Below are 13846 nucleotides of genomic sequence, written 5' to 3' on the forward strand. Positions count from 1 at the left end.
CCAGACTCCTGAAACCGCGGGCACTCAGTTTGTTTCCCCCGTCAAGGGAAGGAGTGCCTAACAGGAGCCACCTGCCCGCAACCCACAGGGACAATAAAGGCTCCCATCACTGCCGGTGACACCGGAACCATCCGAGGATCGTCGGGATTCCGGAACTGTTTATTCTTCCCGGGAAGCAGAAGGAAGGGGGACCTCTCCGACCATCCCGGAGTCCGGGAGGGGTCTTCACTCAACCTCTCAAACCCAAAGAGGGTAGCCCCAGCGCACTCCGCGCACGAGGCCGCGGCGTGGTTGCCTTGGAAACGCTCACGTGCCTCCGCAGGGCTTCGCGGGCCTCGTAGTCCCCCACCGGCTTCGCTCGGACGACCCGCGCGGAGACGGACTACAACTCCCAGGAGGCCGCGCGGAGAGGCGGGGCCGACGCGCGGTGGGGACCGGCCCCTTCGGCCTGAGGCGCGGGGTCTCGGCGGCCGAAGGATAAAGATGGCGACGCCGAGGCTAGGAGCGGGGTCGCGCGGGCTCCCGCAGCCGCAGCTGCTGGTGCTGCTGCTGCTGCTCCTGGTGCTGCTGTTGCTGCTCGGGCCCTGGCCGGCGGCGGGTCACGGCGGCAAATACTCGCGGGAGAAGAATGAGCCCGAGTTGCTGCCGAAGCGCGAGCCCCCGAACTCCCCCGGCGGGGAGTTCCGCATGGAGAAGCTCAACCAGCTGTGGGAGAAGGCCCAGCGGGTGAGCGGCGGCCGGGGCCTCCCGTGACCCCGCGGGCCCGGGCGTCCCGGTCTCCTGTGACCGCGAGGGTGGGGGCGGGGCGGGCGTCCCGTGTGTCCTGTGACCCCTGGGTAGCGGGGCTCCGGGGCATCCTCTGTCTCCTCTGACCCCGGGGCCGGGGTGTCGCCTGTCTCCTGGGGCCACGGGGGCCAGCGGGGGCTGGACATCCTCTGTCTCCCCGGACCCGGGGCGGGCGAGAGACATGCTGCGGGGTCGGGCGTCTTCTATCTGCAGGGCGATGGGGCGTGGGTCTCCTTTAGTCCTGGGGCTTTGCAGGGCCTGGTGCTTTCCTCTCTCTCCTTCTGGGGACCCGAGGGGCTTGGGTCTCCTCTACTCGGGGGCCACTGCTCAGGCTGGCCCCGTGATTCTTGCCTTGGTATGCAGATGCCATGGTTAGGGTTGGGGGTCTTTTGAGAAGGCTCTGAAACTCACTCCTGGTCTTGTGAGACCCCAGCGGAGACCCGGGAAGTACTGTGGAGTTCTTCCACTTGGTGTCTTGACTTTCTGTGACATTATGTGGTTCCTCTTTGATAGAAGTGCTTCGGAGAGCTGTAGGCCAAACGGGAACCAGGGCTCCTTCTGCCTGGTCCTGTGGGTCTTGTGACATCGTGACATCGTCAGTGTCGCAAGGCTGCTGAGCAGCGGGGGAGCAAGGGCTGTTCTCAGAGCTTTGGGAGTTAAGTGAAGCAGAGCCTCTGGGGGTGGCACCCACATGCACACTGATGGTCCTTGGCCGCTGTGCCCTGCCTCGTGTTCTGGTGTTACGGTGGGGGACACAGGACAGGACTGGAGACATGTCCTGAGCCGGCTCACAGAGCTCCACAGCACAGAGCTCACACACCCAGTTCTTTGAGCTCCAAGCTCTTGTCGGGTTCCTCTCCTGACCTTGTGATTAGAATGTGTTGAGGTGTTGTCCTGGGAGGTGGGAGGGCCAGAAGAGGAGGGTAGACTGTGTTTCCCTTGTTCTCTGTGGGCCTTGTTCCTTTACTGCGGGTAGGACTTAGGAAGGGCAGGTCGGGGTCCTGTCCTGTTCTGTCCTTGGTGCTGCCTACAGGTGAGACTGCTCCCATGTAGAGGCCTCGACCTCACGGTCTCCCAGGGAGCTCCCCAGTATCCACCTAGGGGCCAGCCTCCTGAAACTGTGCGCACAGTCGCTCTGCCTGAGTGCAGAGCCGTGGCTGAGGCAGAGGATTGAGTGGAGCCTGGTTCCCAGTGACTGTTTCACCACTTTGCTGAGATACGATTGACGCATAAAAAACTGTGCGCAGTTAGTACGTTCATCTTGGTGAACTTGACGGGAAGCATCCACCTGGGAAACCATCGCCACGTGTGGGCCGTGAACATGGCCCTTGTTTTGGAGGAAGCTTTCTTCCTGTGTGTTTGCTTATCTCTTCATTCTTGATGCTTTAGTGACTGTTTAATAATGAACAGACTCTGCTCTGCATTTGAGTTCTACTGACTAGTCCGTTTCCTGTGAGGCATTAACGTTTAACTGGAAGAGATTGAAGGAGTCCAGAGAGGGAGCGCTGAGTGTTTGCCCGGAGCTGTCTTTGCCTCTTTCTCGATGGGACCTGACCGCCCCTGTGTCTGGGTGTTGCCACTGCAGGTGGCATCTGTGCTGAGCCCACCGGTATCTGCATTTCAGCGAAAGGGCTGATGTTTGAGAGAGGCCCCAGGTAACTAGACCCCTAGGGGCTTCAGATGTGAGAAGCAGCGACTCAACAGCATCACACAGTGGGCCGAGTCTGCAGCTCCAGGGCTCCTGACTGGCTGTCATGTTGATCTCCAGCCAGGGCCCTGGGGAGGTGGACAGCTAAGAAAGTAAGAGGTGAGTGGGAACGTTGCCTTGAGGTCCTCAGATCTGTCCCCTCATGGTGGAGCTAGCTGGCAGGCAGAGAATACTCAGTCCCCAAGAGGGACACAGGGGCCAGTGCAGTGTCGCACTAACCAGAGAGGGGAGAGCTGGGAGCCAGGCCCTCGCAGGCCCTGGCTGTGGCTCTCACTGCAGACAGGCCCTAGGCTTACAGAGGATAGATCCCTTGGATGCCTTGGTGTCCTGGGCAGACTGAGGGCCTGCCCTTCAGCTGCTCACCACCCAGTGTCCTTTCTGCCCTTCCTGGAAAATCCACATGCCCCAAACCACTGTCCAGTTCTTCTGCCCCGGGGATCCCACAGGTCAGGTGAGGCTGTGGCTCCAGCTTCCCCAGAGTCCTGGTGTTCTCCTGAGAGTGCCCACGGGGGGCATCCAGGCAACAGTGGGGCCTAGGACACAGCCTGGGAGGATAGGTGGGACTGTGTCAGCCTGGGTGCCCCTTGACAAGTCTAAGGCTTCTGGGTGGGGACACGCAGGAGTCTTCGAAAGGAAGGGTTTGGGCCTCGGGAGAGGGAGTAGGAGCTGGAACACTGTGAGACAAACGCCTGCCCCAGGAGAGCCAGAGAGCCAGCAAAGGAGGGAGCAGCCCCATGGAGCAAGGTCGAAGAAACTTTTAGAAGCCTTAGGAGAGTTTCCTGCCCTAAGCCCTGCTGTTTATTTGGTGCCATCTTTTTACTCCTGAGGAACTTTCCCTGGCTAGTTTTCAAGCTGATGAAGGACGGGGCCCACATTTTCTGGGCATCTTCTGAGAGGCCTAGCTGGAGCTAGGTAGGGTCACCACTATGACCCTTGTAGCTGAAAAAGCACGTTGGCCGCAGTCTCCCCAGCCTGTGTGGGTGGCAGGGGGCTTCTCTGTCTTGTAGCTTGTCCAGCAGCCTGCCGTGGTATCTCTGGGTGCCGGGGGAGGGCCAGCAGGTCCAGCCACATGAAGACTGATGGAATGTTCTGGTCTGAGGGACCAGCTTGAAGCACTCCTGTTGGTCTGGGCTGAGCTGACAGCAGTCAGCAGGAAAGGCAGGAGCAGGGCCCAGTCTCTTGGCCACTCTGGGCCTCAGGCCACCAAAGACAAGTGCAGGTCTCTTTCTGGCCTGAAGGCAGTGGGAGGGTGTGTGTGTGTGCTGCACTTAGAGCCTTTTGTCATTGTGTCATTAGCCAGTCCCTTGTGGGTAGGGCATCTGTCAGGCAGGTTCACAGACTGATCTTTTCTTAATGTGGAAGTTTGCCATAATTTAGTCCACTATCCTCTGATCATGGTGATTTATTTTTTATTGTACTTACATGACACAAGGAGAAAGTGATGGTTTCCTCCCATGCTCAGCATTCACGTCCCTCCATCCTCACACTCCAATACCCGGGGCCCCACGAGTGTCACCGGGGTCCAGGTGGCTGGTGGGACGTCCCGGTGTAGGAGCCGGCCCTGTGGCCTTAGGTGGGCTCAGAGAGAGGGGCTGGCAGCCAGGCTCAGGCCACTGTTGGCGGGCAACACCTCGCAGACGTGGCATTTCTAGACCATGCCCGGCCAAGGAGCTCTTCCAGCGGGGCTCGAGAGCGGGCTCCCCGCAACCTTGCAGCGGGGCAGGCCACCAAGGGCTCTCCCAGGAACACGTGTGAGTTTTTACCTGTCAGGACCCTGCATCCCCCTGCTCTTCTCCTAGTCACCCCTCGTTGGGTTCTCCATCTCCTGAGTGGTGCTGTTGACTCATCTTGGGGCTGATTGTCAGCATTGTCTGCTCTCAATCCTAGCTTCAGCTTTCCCCCGTGAAGCTGTCCGAGCTCCATGCGGATCTGAAGATGCAAGAAAGGGACGAATTCGCCTGGAAGAAGCTAAAGGCTGAGGGCCTGGACGAAGGTGGAGAGAAGCAGGCCAAGCTCACGCGCAACCTCAGCGGTAGCTTTCTTCTCTATTCAGTGCGGTAGGGGGGACGCGTGCTCGGCCCTGTGGCCCTGCAGTGGATGCAATGTGGTTTGTGGCAGGAGGCGAGTGGGGCTGCCCAGCTGCTGCCTGTGCCATGGCTCACTTCTGAGGAGCCGCCAGCCGTGGCCACGGTGGCCAGGCTATTTGGGGAGGCCCTTGACCAATGGAGGCAAGTCAGAACAGGGGTACCCGCATGTAGAAAACACAGCGCTGAGGGCCCTGCGGCTGCTGGGCCCAGAAGGGGGGGCCGGGGCCACCCCGCTGCCTGTGGTCCTCTGGAGGAGACAGTGGAGATGTTCCCAGGGTCGGTAAATTCATGGGAAAGCAGATCTCACATCATCTGTAATGAAATAACTTTCTAACAGAGTGGAATGTATTGAGATGGGAAGTAGTGAGCTGCTTGTTACTGTGGGTATTCAAGACAGAGCAATTAGTCTGCCCAACCTCCCAGGATGCAAAAGACATGCATCCTCAGGATGGAGAGGCCTCTCAAGCCCCCTTCTGCACCTGCCTGTGGCACACACCAGGCGCAGGGCAGAAGCCCGAGCTCACTGCCAAGGCACCCTCATACCCTCTGCGTTAGTTTCTCGGGGCCACTCCCACACTGACTGCACTTGCCATCATCCTGTAGCGAAGAGCAAAGGGCAGAAGTCATGTCCCCGACCTGCCTACTGGCTTCCCGGCCTGCCACCCCCCTGCCTGGGGATGCAAGCACACCTTCATCCATCCAAGCCTGCTGTAGCTCCCTGCAGAGCCCCCCACAATGGGACTGGAGAAGCCATGACTAGCTGGCTCCAGGTGTGGCTGGTCCTGGAGTCCACCTTGTAGCCCAGCCACCGTCCCGCATGCTCACAGAGCCAGACAAGGGCTTCCTCAGACGTGGCACCACGTGGAATGAGTGTCGTCTGTGATCCTGAGCCCAAATGCTGTACATCCACACAGGCCTCTGGGAGGCACTTGTCCCCAGGCTCAGACAGACAGTGGATGCTGAGTGAGGGTGAGTGATTGTCCATGATTGAGCACAGCAGGGTTAACCCTGGGTTCTCTGACTCAGCTGCTGACATTGCCCCAGCCACCCTTCGTCCCTCACCGTTAGACCTCACGAGATACCTCCAAGGTCTTCAGGCCACGTTGTGGACCTGCTTCTGGGTGAAGACGTAGGTCTACTGCTGTCTCATACGGCCTCGTTCTAGAATGTGATGAGACACATGACAAACAGGACGGGGTAGCAGAAGGGTCAGGTACATGGAGATGCGGGATCATTGCTCCCAGCCGGAATGCTTGGGGGCTACTCCAGAGGTCCAGGACAGGAGCCTGACCTGGAATTACCCCTGAGGAAAGAAGGCTCTGGAAAGACCTGGAATCCTTGGTATGTCCTCCTTTCTGGAGAGAACCAGTCCCCAGTGGATGGCCTGGGGCCAAGGCCAGGAGGAGCACGAGGGTGTAGAAAGGTCAGCCAGCTCCCGTCTCCCTCCCTGGACTCCTGCAACCAGCCCATGTCCTCCCAGGCCTGCCTTCCAGCCCAATGTCTAAGTCTGGGCTCCGAGTGGAGCCATCTGTTTTCTGCTTCCTGGGTGCCAGGGTCATGTGGCAGAAGACTCTGGAGACTGGGAAGCTGGAGGGCCACAGCAGACCCTCTTGAGCATTTGTCCCTCACTGGGCAGCTGGCTGTCTCCAGGATGTGGCCCCAGCCCTCCCCATCTCCTCAGCTCCCCCACCCCAGGACCATTGACAAGGCTGAGCCACACTGAGGGGTCAGACCGGGACCGAGACGTGAAAGGGAGGACCCAGGTGTAAGCAGGGCCATGCCCCTGCTATGCACCAGCCCCGTGGGGGAGCAAACTATGTCGGGTCCGCCGTGTCCGGGCCAGTTTTGACAGAGGCCTCTGTCTCAGGATGGGTCGTGCTCTATCTACTCTGCTGTCTGGGCCAGCTGCCCTTGTGCCGGGCCCAGCATCCTCAGTGAGAGCAGCAAAGCTAGGCTTGTGCTTGTGGGGCCCCTTCCACTGGAGTGTTTGTCTCTGGCTCCAGTTCACGCTGAACCCCAACAGCTGGAATGTAGAATCTTCAGCCTTCCAGGCCGGTGAATGCACCCTGAGAGGTGTGTGATTTGCCCTCGGAGGGGTCCCGTGTGGCAGCAGACATGGAAGACTGGGGCCAGGCTGAGCCCGATGACCTCGCTATCCCTCCGACCTTCCTGTTCCCCCTCACTGGGACAGTTCGTGTGCGTGCAGTGCAGACTGGGGGGTCCGGCAGGCGTGGCCAGGATTGGAGTAACGCCTCCTGTGTCTCTCCTAGTGATCCTGGCCAAGTATGGCCTGGATGGGAGAAAGGATGCCCGGGCCGTGAGCAGCAACTCCCTCAGTGACCCCACCGAGGAGGACAGCCTGGAGGACCCCAGGCTGGAGAAGTTGTGGCACAAGGTACCCTAGGCGCTTCCTTTGGGCCCCAAGACCTGTACCCTAAGCGCTGAGGCTTAAGGGGGCTACTAGGGGCTGCTTCTGCTTAGGAGCCTCTTTCTAGGGGGCTCTTGAGGGGTGGGGTTTTCTTCTTGGAACCACAAGGCTGCTTTTTTGTGGTTGGGGCCCCTCCTGTGGGGCTTCACTGCCTTGCCAGGGGGACGCTTGCCCACTCGGAGAAGGAATCGTGTGTGGCGGGGTGCTGTCAGAGCTTCAAAGGACCAGAATGGGCTGGATGATCTGTAAACGGCAAGGCTTATGGCATCCCATGGGCCACGTGTTGTATGGTGTCCACTTGGTTTTGGAGTCAGAGCCTATATGCTGTCTGGTTTAGAAAGGCATGCTCACGGGGCAGGTGTATGGGGGCTGGGCTCCTATGGGGTACAAAGTCCGGGTGGATGCGGGCAGACAGTGGCTTGATATGGCCACAGCGAGTCACTCGCTCCACGGCTCTTAATCTCCCAGCTCCTGTGCAGGTTCTGCCTGGACCGCACTGAATTAGAATCAGAATTTGCACACTAGCCCATCGTCCTTGGTCCAAGGGGAGAGGCTGCAGCAGCAGGGAGGGCGGGTCTACTGTGGAGGGGGCCCCCATGGCCACCGGGCTGAGCCCCAGGCCTGCGTTCTTTGTGAGTCACCACAAAGCCCCGCAGGGCAGGTGGATGACCACGTGGAGACTGGCCTGAGGTCCCCCCCAGGAGGGGATGCTGCCCCGCCCCACCTCCTTGGGGATCCTGCAGCTCCCACTCTTTGATGGCTGTCACCTCTCCGTGGAGCCTGGTGACAGGTCCTACTTCGCCCTGTAGTTGCAGGGTCATCAAGCAAGAATACAGGAGCGAGGGTCCTGCCCGATATGAGGAGAGCTCAGCAGCAACCCTCATGGAGTCCCGGCGTGTGGCCTAGAGGGGTCACCCCAGGGCGTGGGCTGGCTCCCAGTGTGTTCACTTCTCTCAGGCAAAGACATCTGGGAAGTTCTCCAGCGAGGAGCTGACCAAGCTGTGGCGGGAGTTCCAACACCACAAGGAGAAAGTGCGTGAATACAACGTCCTGCTGGAGACGCTGAGCAGGACCGAAGGTATCCCTGCCCCTCCCTCCCTGTGCAGCCGGTCCGTGGGTGGGACTCCCCCATTGGGCTCATCGGGGAACCTCTGACAACATGAGCGTGTTGGTCGGACATGGGTCATGGGTTGCCGTGGCTGCCCTTCCCGCACAGACACAGATGCCACCCCTGCATGTTGTGTTACCCCCGGGGACGTCAGCAAGCTGGGCATGGGGGCATGGGGTAACAGGTGTTGGCCTGGGGCATTTCTGCTGCAGCAGGCGGGGTCCCCAGCATCAGCTCACGGCCGCCCCTCTCGGCGCCGATCTCATGCAGAAATCCAAGAAAATGTCATCAGCCCGTTGGACGTGAGCCGCGTCAAGGAAGACATGCTGCACAGCAAACACGCGGAGCTCAAGGACCGGCTGCGGGGCATCAACCAGGCCTACGACCGCCTGCGCAAAGTCAGCCACCAGGGCTACGGCACCGAGACCGGTGAGTGCATGGCGTGCTCCCTGCGCTCAGGCATCATCGCCGTATGTCCCATGCCATCTGTGACAGGGTCCGGGCCCCCCGTGGTGGGCCGCTATCTGTCCTGCTCCCGCCCAAGGCCCGTGAAGGTATTGGGGAACACTGCGCAAGGCTGACCCCCTTCTCAGGCTTCCTGCGTGCTCACATGGTCTCCAGCCTGAGCGTGCAGAGCGGGAGCTCAGCGGGTGCTTCTCTTGCTAGGGACGCAGCAGGTCAGGAGACCTGGAGTGGGGGCTGACCGTTGCCCCTGCCCCTCCTAGCCCGCACCCAGCCAGCTCCTGTCTGTCCCGTGGTCTACCATATTCTTCCAGAACATTCTCTATGAGCCTCTTGAGGTCCCTAGGCAGGAAGGGGTCAGTGGAAGGAGGGGGTGCAGCACCTGACGGCATGCCTGCGGGGTGGGGGCAGCTCTGACCAGCCTGCTCCCGGGTCTCCTCTGGGGAGGGAGGAGGGGTGAGTGGCCCAGGTGGGCACCGTCACAGCATCTGCTCAGGAGTGCTAGCCAACATCAACAGGTCCTTTCCATGTGCTTTGCTTCGCTTTGGAGCCAGAAGGACAAGCAATGGCTTAAACCTTAACCTGGAACTGTGGGTAGATTGACACAGTCCTGGCCCAGAGGCCCCAAGGAACCCTGACAGCTCCTGGTTCCCAGCACCCCTCCCCCAGCGAGGGGCTCTGGCACTGGGCCCCTCCCTTTCAAAGGTGCAGGCCAGCAAGAGTGTCGCCAAGGCCAGGTTCCAGTGATGCCTGGAGCCGCGGACTGAGCGTGCATGAGAACAGCCCTCCATTTGCTTCCAGACGGCACTGGACACTCAACACGTGTGCGTGCAAGCACACAGCATGTCCCTGTGTATGTGTGTCCAGACGCTCACACTCGTGGTATCATCAGCCCCTGGGCGTCACAGGAACCGCCACACAATCACCAGAACTGCTTTTGCTTTTCTGCCAGAGTTCGAGGAGCCCCGAGTGATAGATCTGTGGGACCTGGCCAAGTCCTCCAACTTCACTGAGAAGGAGCTGGAGTCCTTCCGGGTAAGGAAGGTGCCGGTGACGCCACCTTGTGTTGTTTAGCAACACCTGTTGTCGCACTTTGTACTAATGTGGAAAACATTCTAACCATGGTGTGAGTGGCAGACCAGCGTGTTCCTGGGCCTTTTCCCTTATGTCCTGCGTCCCTTTGCCATGCTGGTTGGCAGCTGTGGGGCACCACCGTGCCCACATCTCTGTGGATGGTGCTGGCTCTGGTGGATTGAGGGTCTGGCCCTGGGGCCATTTGCTCAGCTTTGATATGCTGGGTGTGGGGACGGACAGCTGGGGTAGAAGTACACAGGTTGAGAACAGAGCCTGCATGGGGTTCTATAGCGGCCCTGGAGGGAAGGTCCTTTGAGTTGCTGGAGTGTCGCCTCCTGGGGGTTGTGCTGTAAGCAGGCCGCTACAGCCAGTGGGTCAGGTCAGAATGGTGTGGGCAAGAGGCCCCTCTTGGCTGGAGGAGCCTGCCATGGGGGTTCCAGCTGGGGCCTGTGGAGGGAGAGGTCATTCTGCCATGTGGGTCCTGGAGGCCACTGCTGCGTGCATGTACCACAGGGCCCACGGTCACAGGGGCAGGGAGAGAGGGTAGGAAAGGGGATAGCTGTGTAGTGGTGGGGACAGGGGCCTCTGAGGGATCACTGGCAGGCAGGAGAGGCTGCTCCCTGAAAAGGGAGACACAGCGGGGACATCAGTGACTGTCCAGCAGAGGTCCCGTGTCAGCCTCCGCCGGGAGCTCAGCCCAGTTCACAGGGACGCATGTTGTCAGCCCTTGTGGTCCCCAGGCAGCCCACTTAGGCCCACTGGCAGTCTGGACGAGGTCACTGTTCAGCCAAGATCGGGCTGTCGGGGGCCGGCCAGCAAGACCAACCCAAGAGCACCGAGCAGGTGGCTGGGGTGGGGTGGGGCGGGGCATAAAGGGCTGTGTCACAGAGCCACAGTGAGGTGGTGGCTGCAGCTGGTGAGACACAAGGCCATGGGGACAGCGGAGAGGACAGAGCAGTGTGGTTGTGGCTGAAGTCCCAGTCCAGTGTCAGGCTGGATGTGGGCTCAGGGCGAGAGGGGATCAGGTTCACCAAGGGGCGGTGGCAGGCCTGGGTGCCAGACATGGGCAGGGGCCCCATGCAGGCTGTCCACACGTGATGGCATCTCTAGTGGGTTGGGGCGCTCTCTTTGTGTCCATGTGCACTGCTGCCTTGTCAGGGAGCAGCAGGGACAGCACCTGGAGCTATCCCAGGCAGGGGGCACGTTGAGGGGCTCGGGGTGTGTGCCCTCAGAGGAGGCAACGCCTAGCTTCCCGCACTGAGCTCTGGCACCCAGCCCCAGGTGTGGCGTGGCCTCCCGGGTCCTGAGGTGGTGGGGAGGTCGACTGGGGACCCCAGAGCAGCACGGAGTCCACTGGGGGGACATTCATCTGTTTAAACATTCTAGGAGGAGCTTAAGCACTTTGAAGCCAAAATCGAGAAGCACAACCACTATCAGAAGCAGCTGGAAATCTCTCACCAGAAACTGAAACACGTGGAGAGCTTCGGGGACCCAGAGCATGTGAGCCGCAACAAGGAGAAGTATGCCATGCTGGAGGAGAAGACCAAGGAGCTGGGCTACAAGGTGTGTGTGCCTTGGGGTGACCCCTGGCCCCGCATGTGTGCTGATCTTCCCCTGCTGGCGGCAGGTGGTCATGTAGAGCTGTGGGACACCTGTGTCCCTGGCTTGTTCCCTTGGCCTAGTGACCCTGCACAGGGTGTGCATGTGAGGCAGTGGCTTTGGTACGCCTGCATGTGGCCGGGAGGACAGTCCCCTGAGAATCCTGTGAGGTGTGTGTACAGGCCGTGTTTTCTCTTGTGGGAATGGGGACCGTCCCAGGGCAGCAGCAAGTGGCTCGAGCAGGATGGGGTCACTCCAGGGCTGGTCAGGCTTTTCGCAGTGACCCACAAAGCAGGTGCCCATCCAGGCATAGAAACGTGGTTGGCCTCCATGGGAGAAAGAAGCAGCAGGGCAGCACGGACGCTTGGAGTGGCCGAAGGACTCACAGTACAATCTGGAAGCAGATGAGATGGGTCATCTCTAGAGAGAGCAAGGGAGGAGGGATCCCCTTGTGCATCTCACTCTGGAGCCACAGGGATAGACCAGTCATCCAAACACGTGAAACTTTAGTGAGCCAAGGGGGTCTTGACCCAGGGGAGGGCTGCGGGGTCCAGGCCCACCTGGCTGCCTGTCTGGGAGGAGGCAAGGCTCCAAAGTGACGCTGTGGGGCAGGAACCTGCAGAGGGGAGTCCAGCTGTGATGGGCAGGGACAGGCACAGGGTGGTCTCTGCCTCATTACCGTGGCAGAAATGCACGTGTATGGCACCCTCAGCTCTATGAGGCTGGGGCGCTGGGCGGTTCCTGGAGGGGCCCAGCCAGGTGACTTCTCTGTTCTCTGCCTCTGTGAGGGGCTGGGGTGGAAAACATCTCTCCTTTCTGTCCACGTCACCTGCCCTGTGCAGTGTTTTTAGCGGGTAGTGGTGGTCTGGTTGCAAGAAGCGGCTTTCATGGTTGATTTCCTCTTTCCGGACGGCAGACTTGCCGATCAAGAAAAGCGAGGCATTCAGGTCCCTTCTAAGACTGCGCATCTAGTGATGTTGGGCAGGTGGCCACTGGGCTGACGCTGGGCTATTGTTTTCAGGTGAAGAAGCATTTACAGGATCTGTCAGGCCGCATCTCCAGAGCTCGCCACAACGAACTCTGAAGGCTGCAGGAGGCACCGGTGGGAAGAGGTGGGGTGCTGGGCATCTGCCTGAGCATGGCCCAGGGACCTGCGGTGGCGCTGGACACAAGACAGGACCTTGGACATGGCGTGTGGGGCCCAGCCGAACATCCCTCACGCGGAAGGACTGCTTCCGATCCCCTGGGTGCCCGATGAGCCATGTGTCAGACGTGTGTGAATCTGTTGCTGCAAGTACTGTGTCTTTAAAAACATGTCACACGGTGTCAGTTGTCTGTGATGTGACCTGTCCCTCGGTGGGGTCTCTGCATCTGCATCTTGCTCCTCTTCCACCCCCTCAACCCCCTGTGTCTTTGCTGTGTGAGTGTGACATGCATGGGGTCGAGGGCCTCCCACGGCCACAGTCCCCCTGGTTTGACCCCCGAGAGCAGGGTGGATTGAATTTCGAAGGGAGGGGTGACCTCTGGCCCAGGCCTGCTGGGGGCTCATACTGACCCTGCTGGCGTCTCCCTCCCCACCTCAGAGACCAGGCCCGGGCACTGAGGTGGGACAGCTCCATGGGGACCCTCCCCTGACTTCACTACAGGTAGTCCATGTGGCGGTCTGATACAGTTCCCAGGTCTGAACTTGGAAGAGGCTTGATCCCAGCACAGCACTCTGCAGTGACCCCGTCTCAGCCTCAGGTGTTGGGACTCTCCAGACACAGCTATCCCATGAGCTGCTATTCTAAGAATCAAGTCCATGGGGAGGCATGGCAGAACCCCATGTGTCGGGATGCAGTGATACCAAGCAGGGATGTGGTCCCTCCTCTGTGGGCCACTGGGCTCAGGGCAGGCCTTGCTGCCGTCCTCTCCAGCACCAGAGCCTCGCCCTAGGCCTCCACATCATGCCTGCCACCTGCCTGGCTGTTGTGTCCCTTATGGCCAGGCCTAATGAGCAGGGCAGGGTGATGGGCTGCTCAGAAGGTGGCCCAGGACTAGAGAAGGGCTCGCTATTGGGCTTCTGCAGAGCTTCCTGGGGGCTCCGAGCTCTAGGGCACACGCTCCTGTTCTCTGAGTGCCCCTGTGTGGGGTGCAGGGCCTGGGAGGAGGTCAGGCCCAGGACAGGGAGACCCAACAGGACGGGACGCTTGACTCCATTTACCATCTCAGGAACTGATGACTAGAGGGAGCCCTTGGCCTTCAGACATGCTGGAGAACCACCTAGGTCTCTGGGATTTGTCATTGTCTCTGCCCCTGGAGGCAGCAGGTATGGGGGCGGCTCCCCACGCAGGGGGCCAGTGGCCACACTGAGATTCTGAGTAATTGCTGTGAAGTAGGACAGATTCATAAAAAGGCACCAAATGCCTGTGGCTCAGCCCGCCCGCAGAAGTGTTCTGGAGCCAACCCCCAGGTCAACAGAGATGACCCACGTCCTAGGATACCTCCACATTCCCCTCCTGCAGCCAACCACTGAGCTTGTGTCCCCACAAAGTCCAGGTACTGGAACCCAGTTCCCATGGTGCCAGTGTTCCCACTGAGACCTTTGGGTAATG

The 13846-nt window shown here is 60.1% G+C and overlaps 1 protein-coding gene across 1 annotated transcript; it reads left to right on the top strand.

Moving 5' to 3' along the window:
* Window positions 1-335: 335 nt before the first annotated feature.
* LRPAP1 (LDL receptor related protein associated protein 1) lies at window positions 336-12578 on the top strand. Its single transcript, XM_082728050.1, has 8 exons — window positions 336-726; window positions 4382-4526; window positions 6852-6976; window positions 7967-8087; window positions 8388-8546; window positions 9532-9614; window positions 11040-11216; window positions 12274-12578. Exons 1-8 carry the CDS (start codon window positions 484-486, stop codon window positions 12334-12336), a joined length of 1116 nt encoding a protein of 371 aa, XP_082584176.1. The 5' UTR covers window positions 336-483; the 3' UTR covers window positions 12337-12578.
* Window positions 12579-13846: the final 1268 nt, after the last annotated feature.

The sequence above is a fragment of the Mustela nivalis genome, assembly GCF_964662115.1.
Source record: "Mustela nivalis genome assembly, chromosome: 4".
NCBI lineage: Eukaryota > Metazoa > Chordata > Mammalia > Carnivora > Mustelidae > Mustela > Mustela nivalis.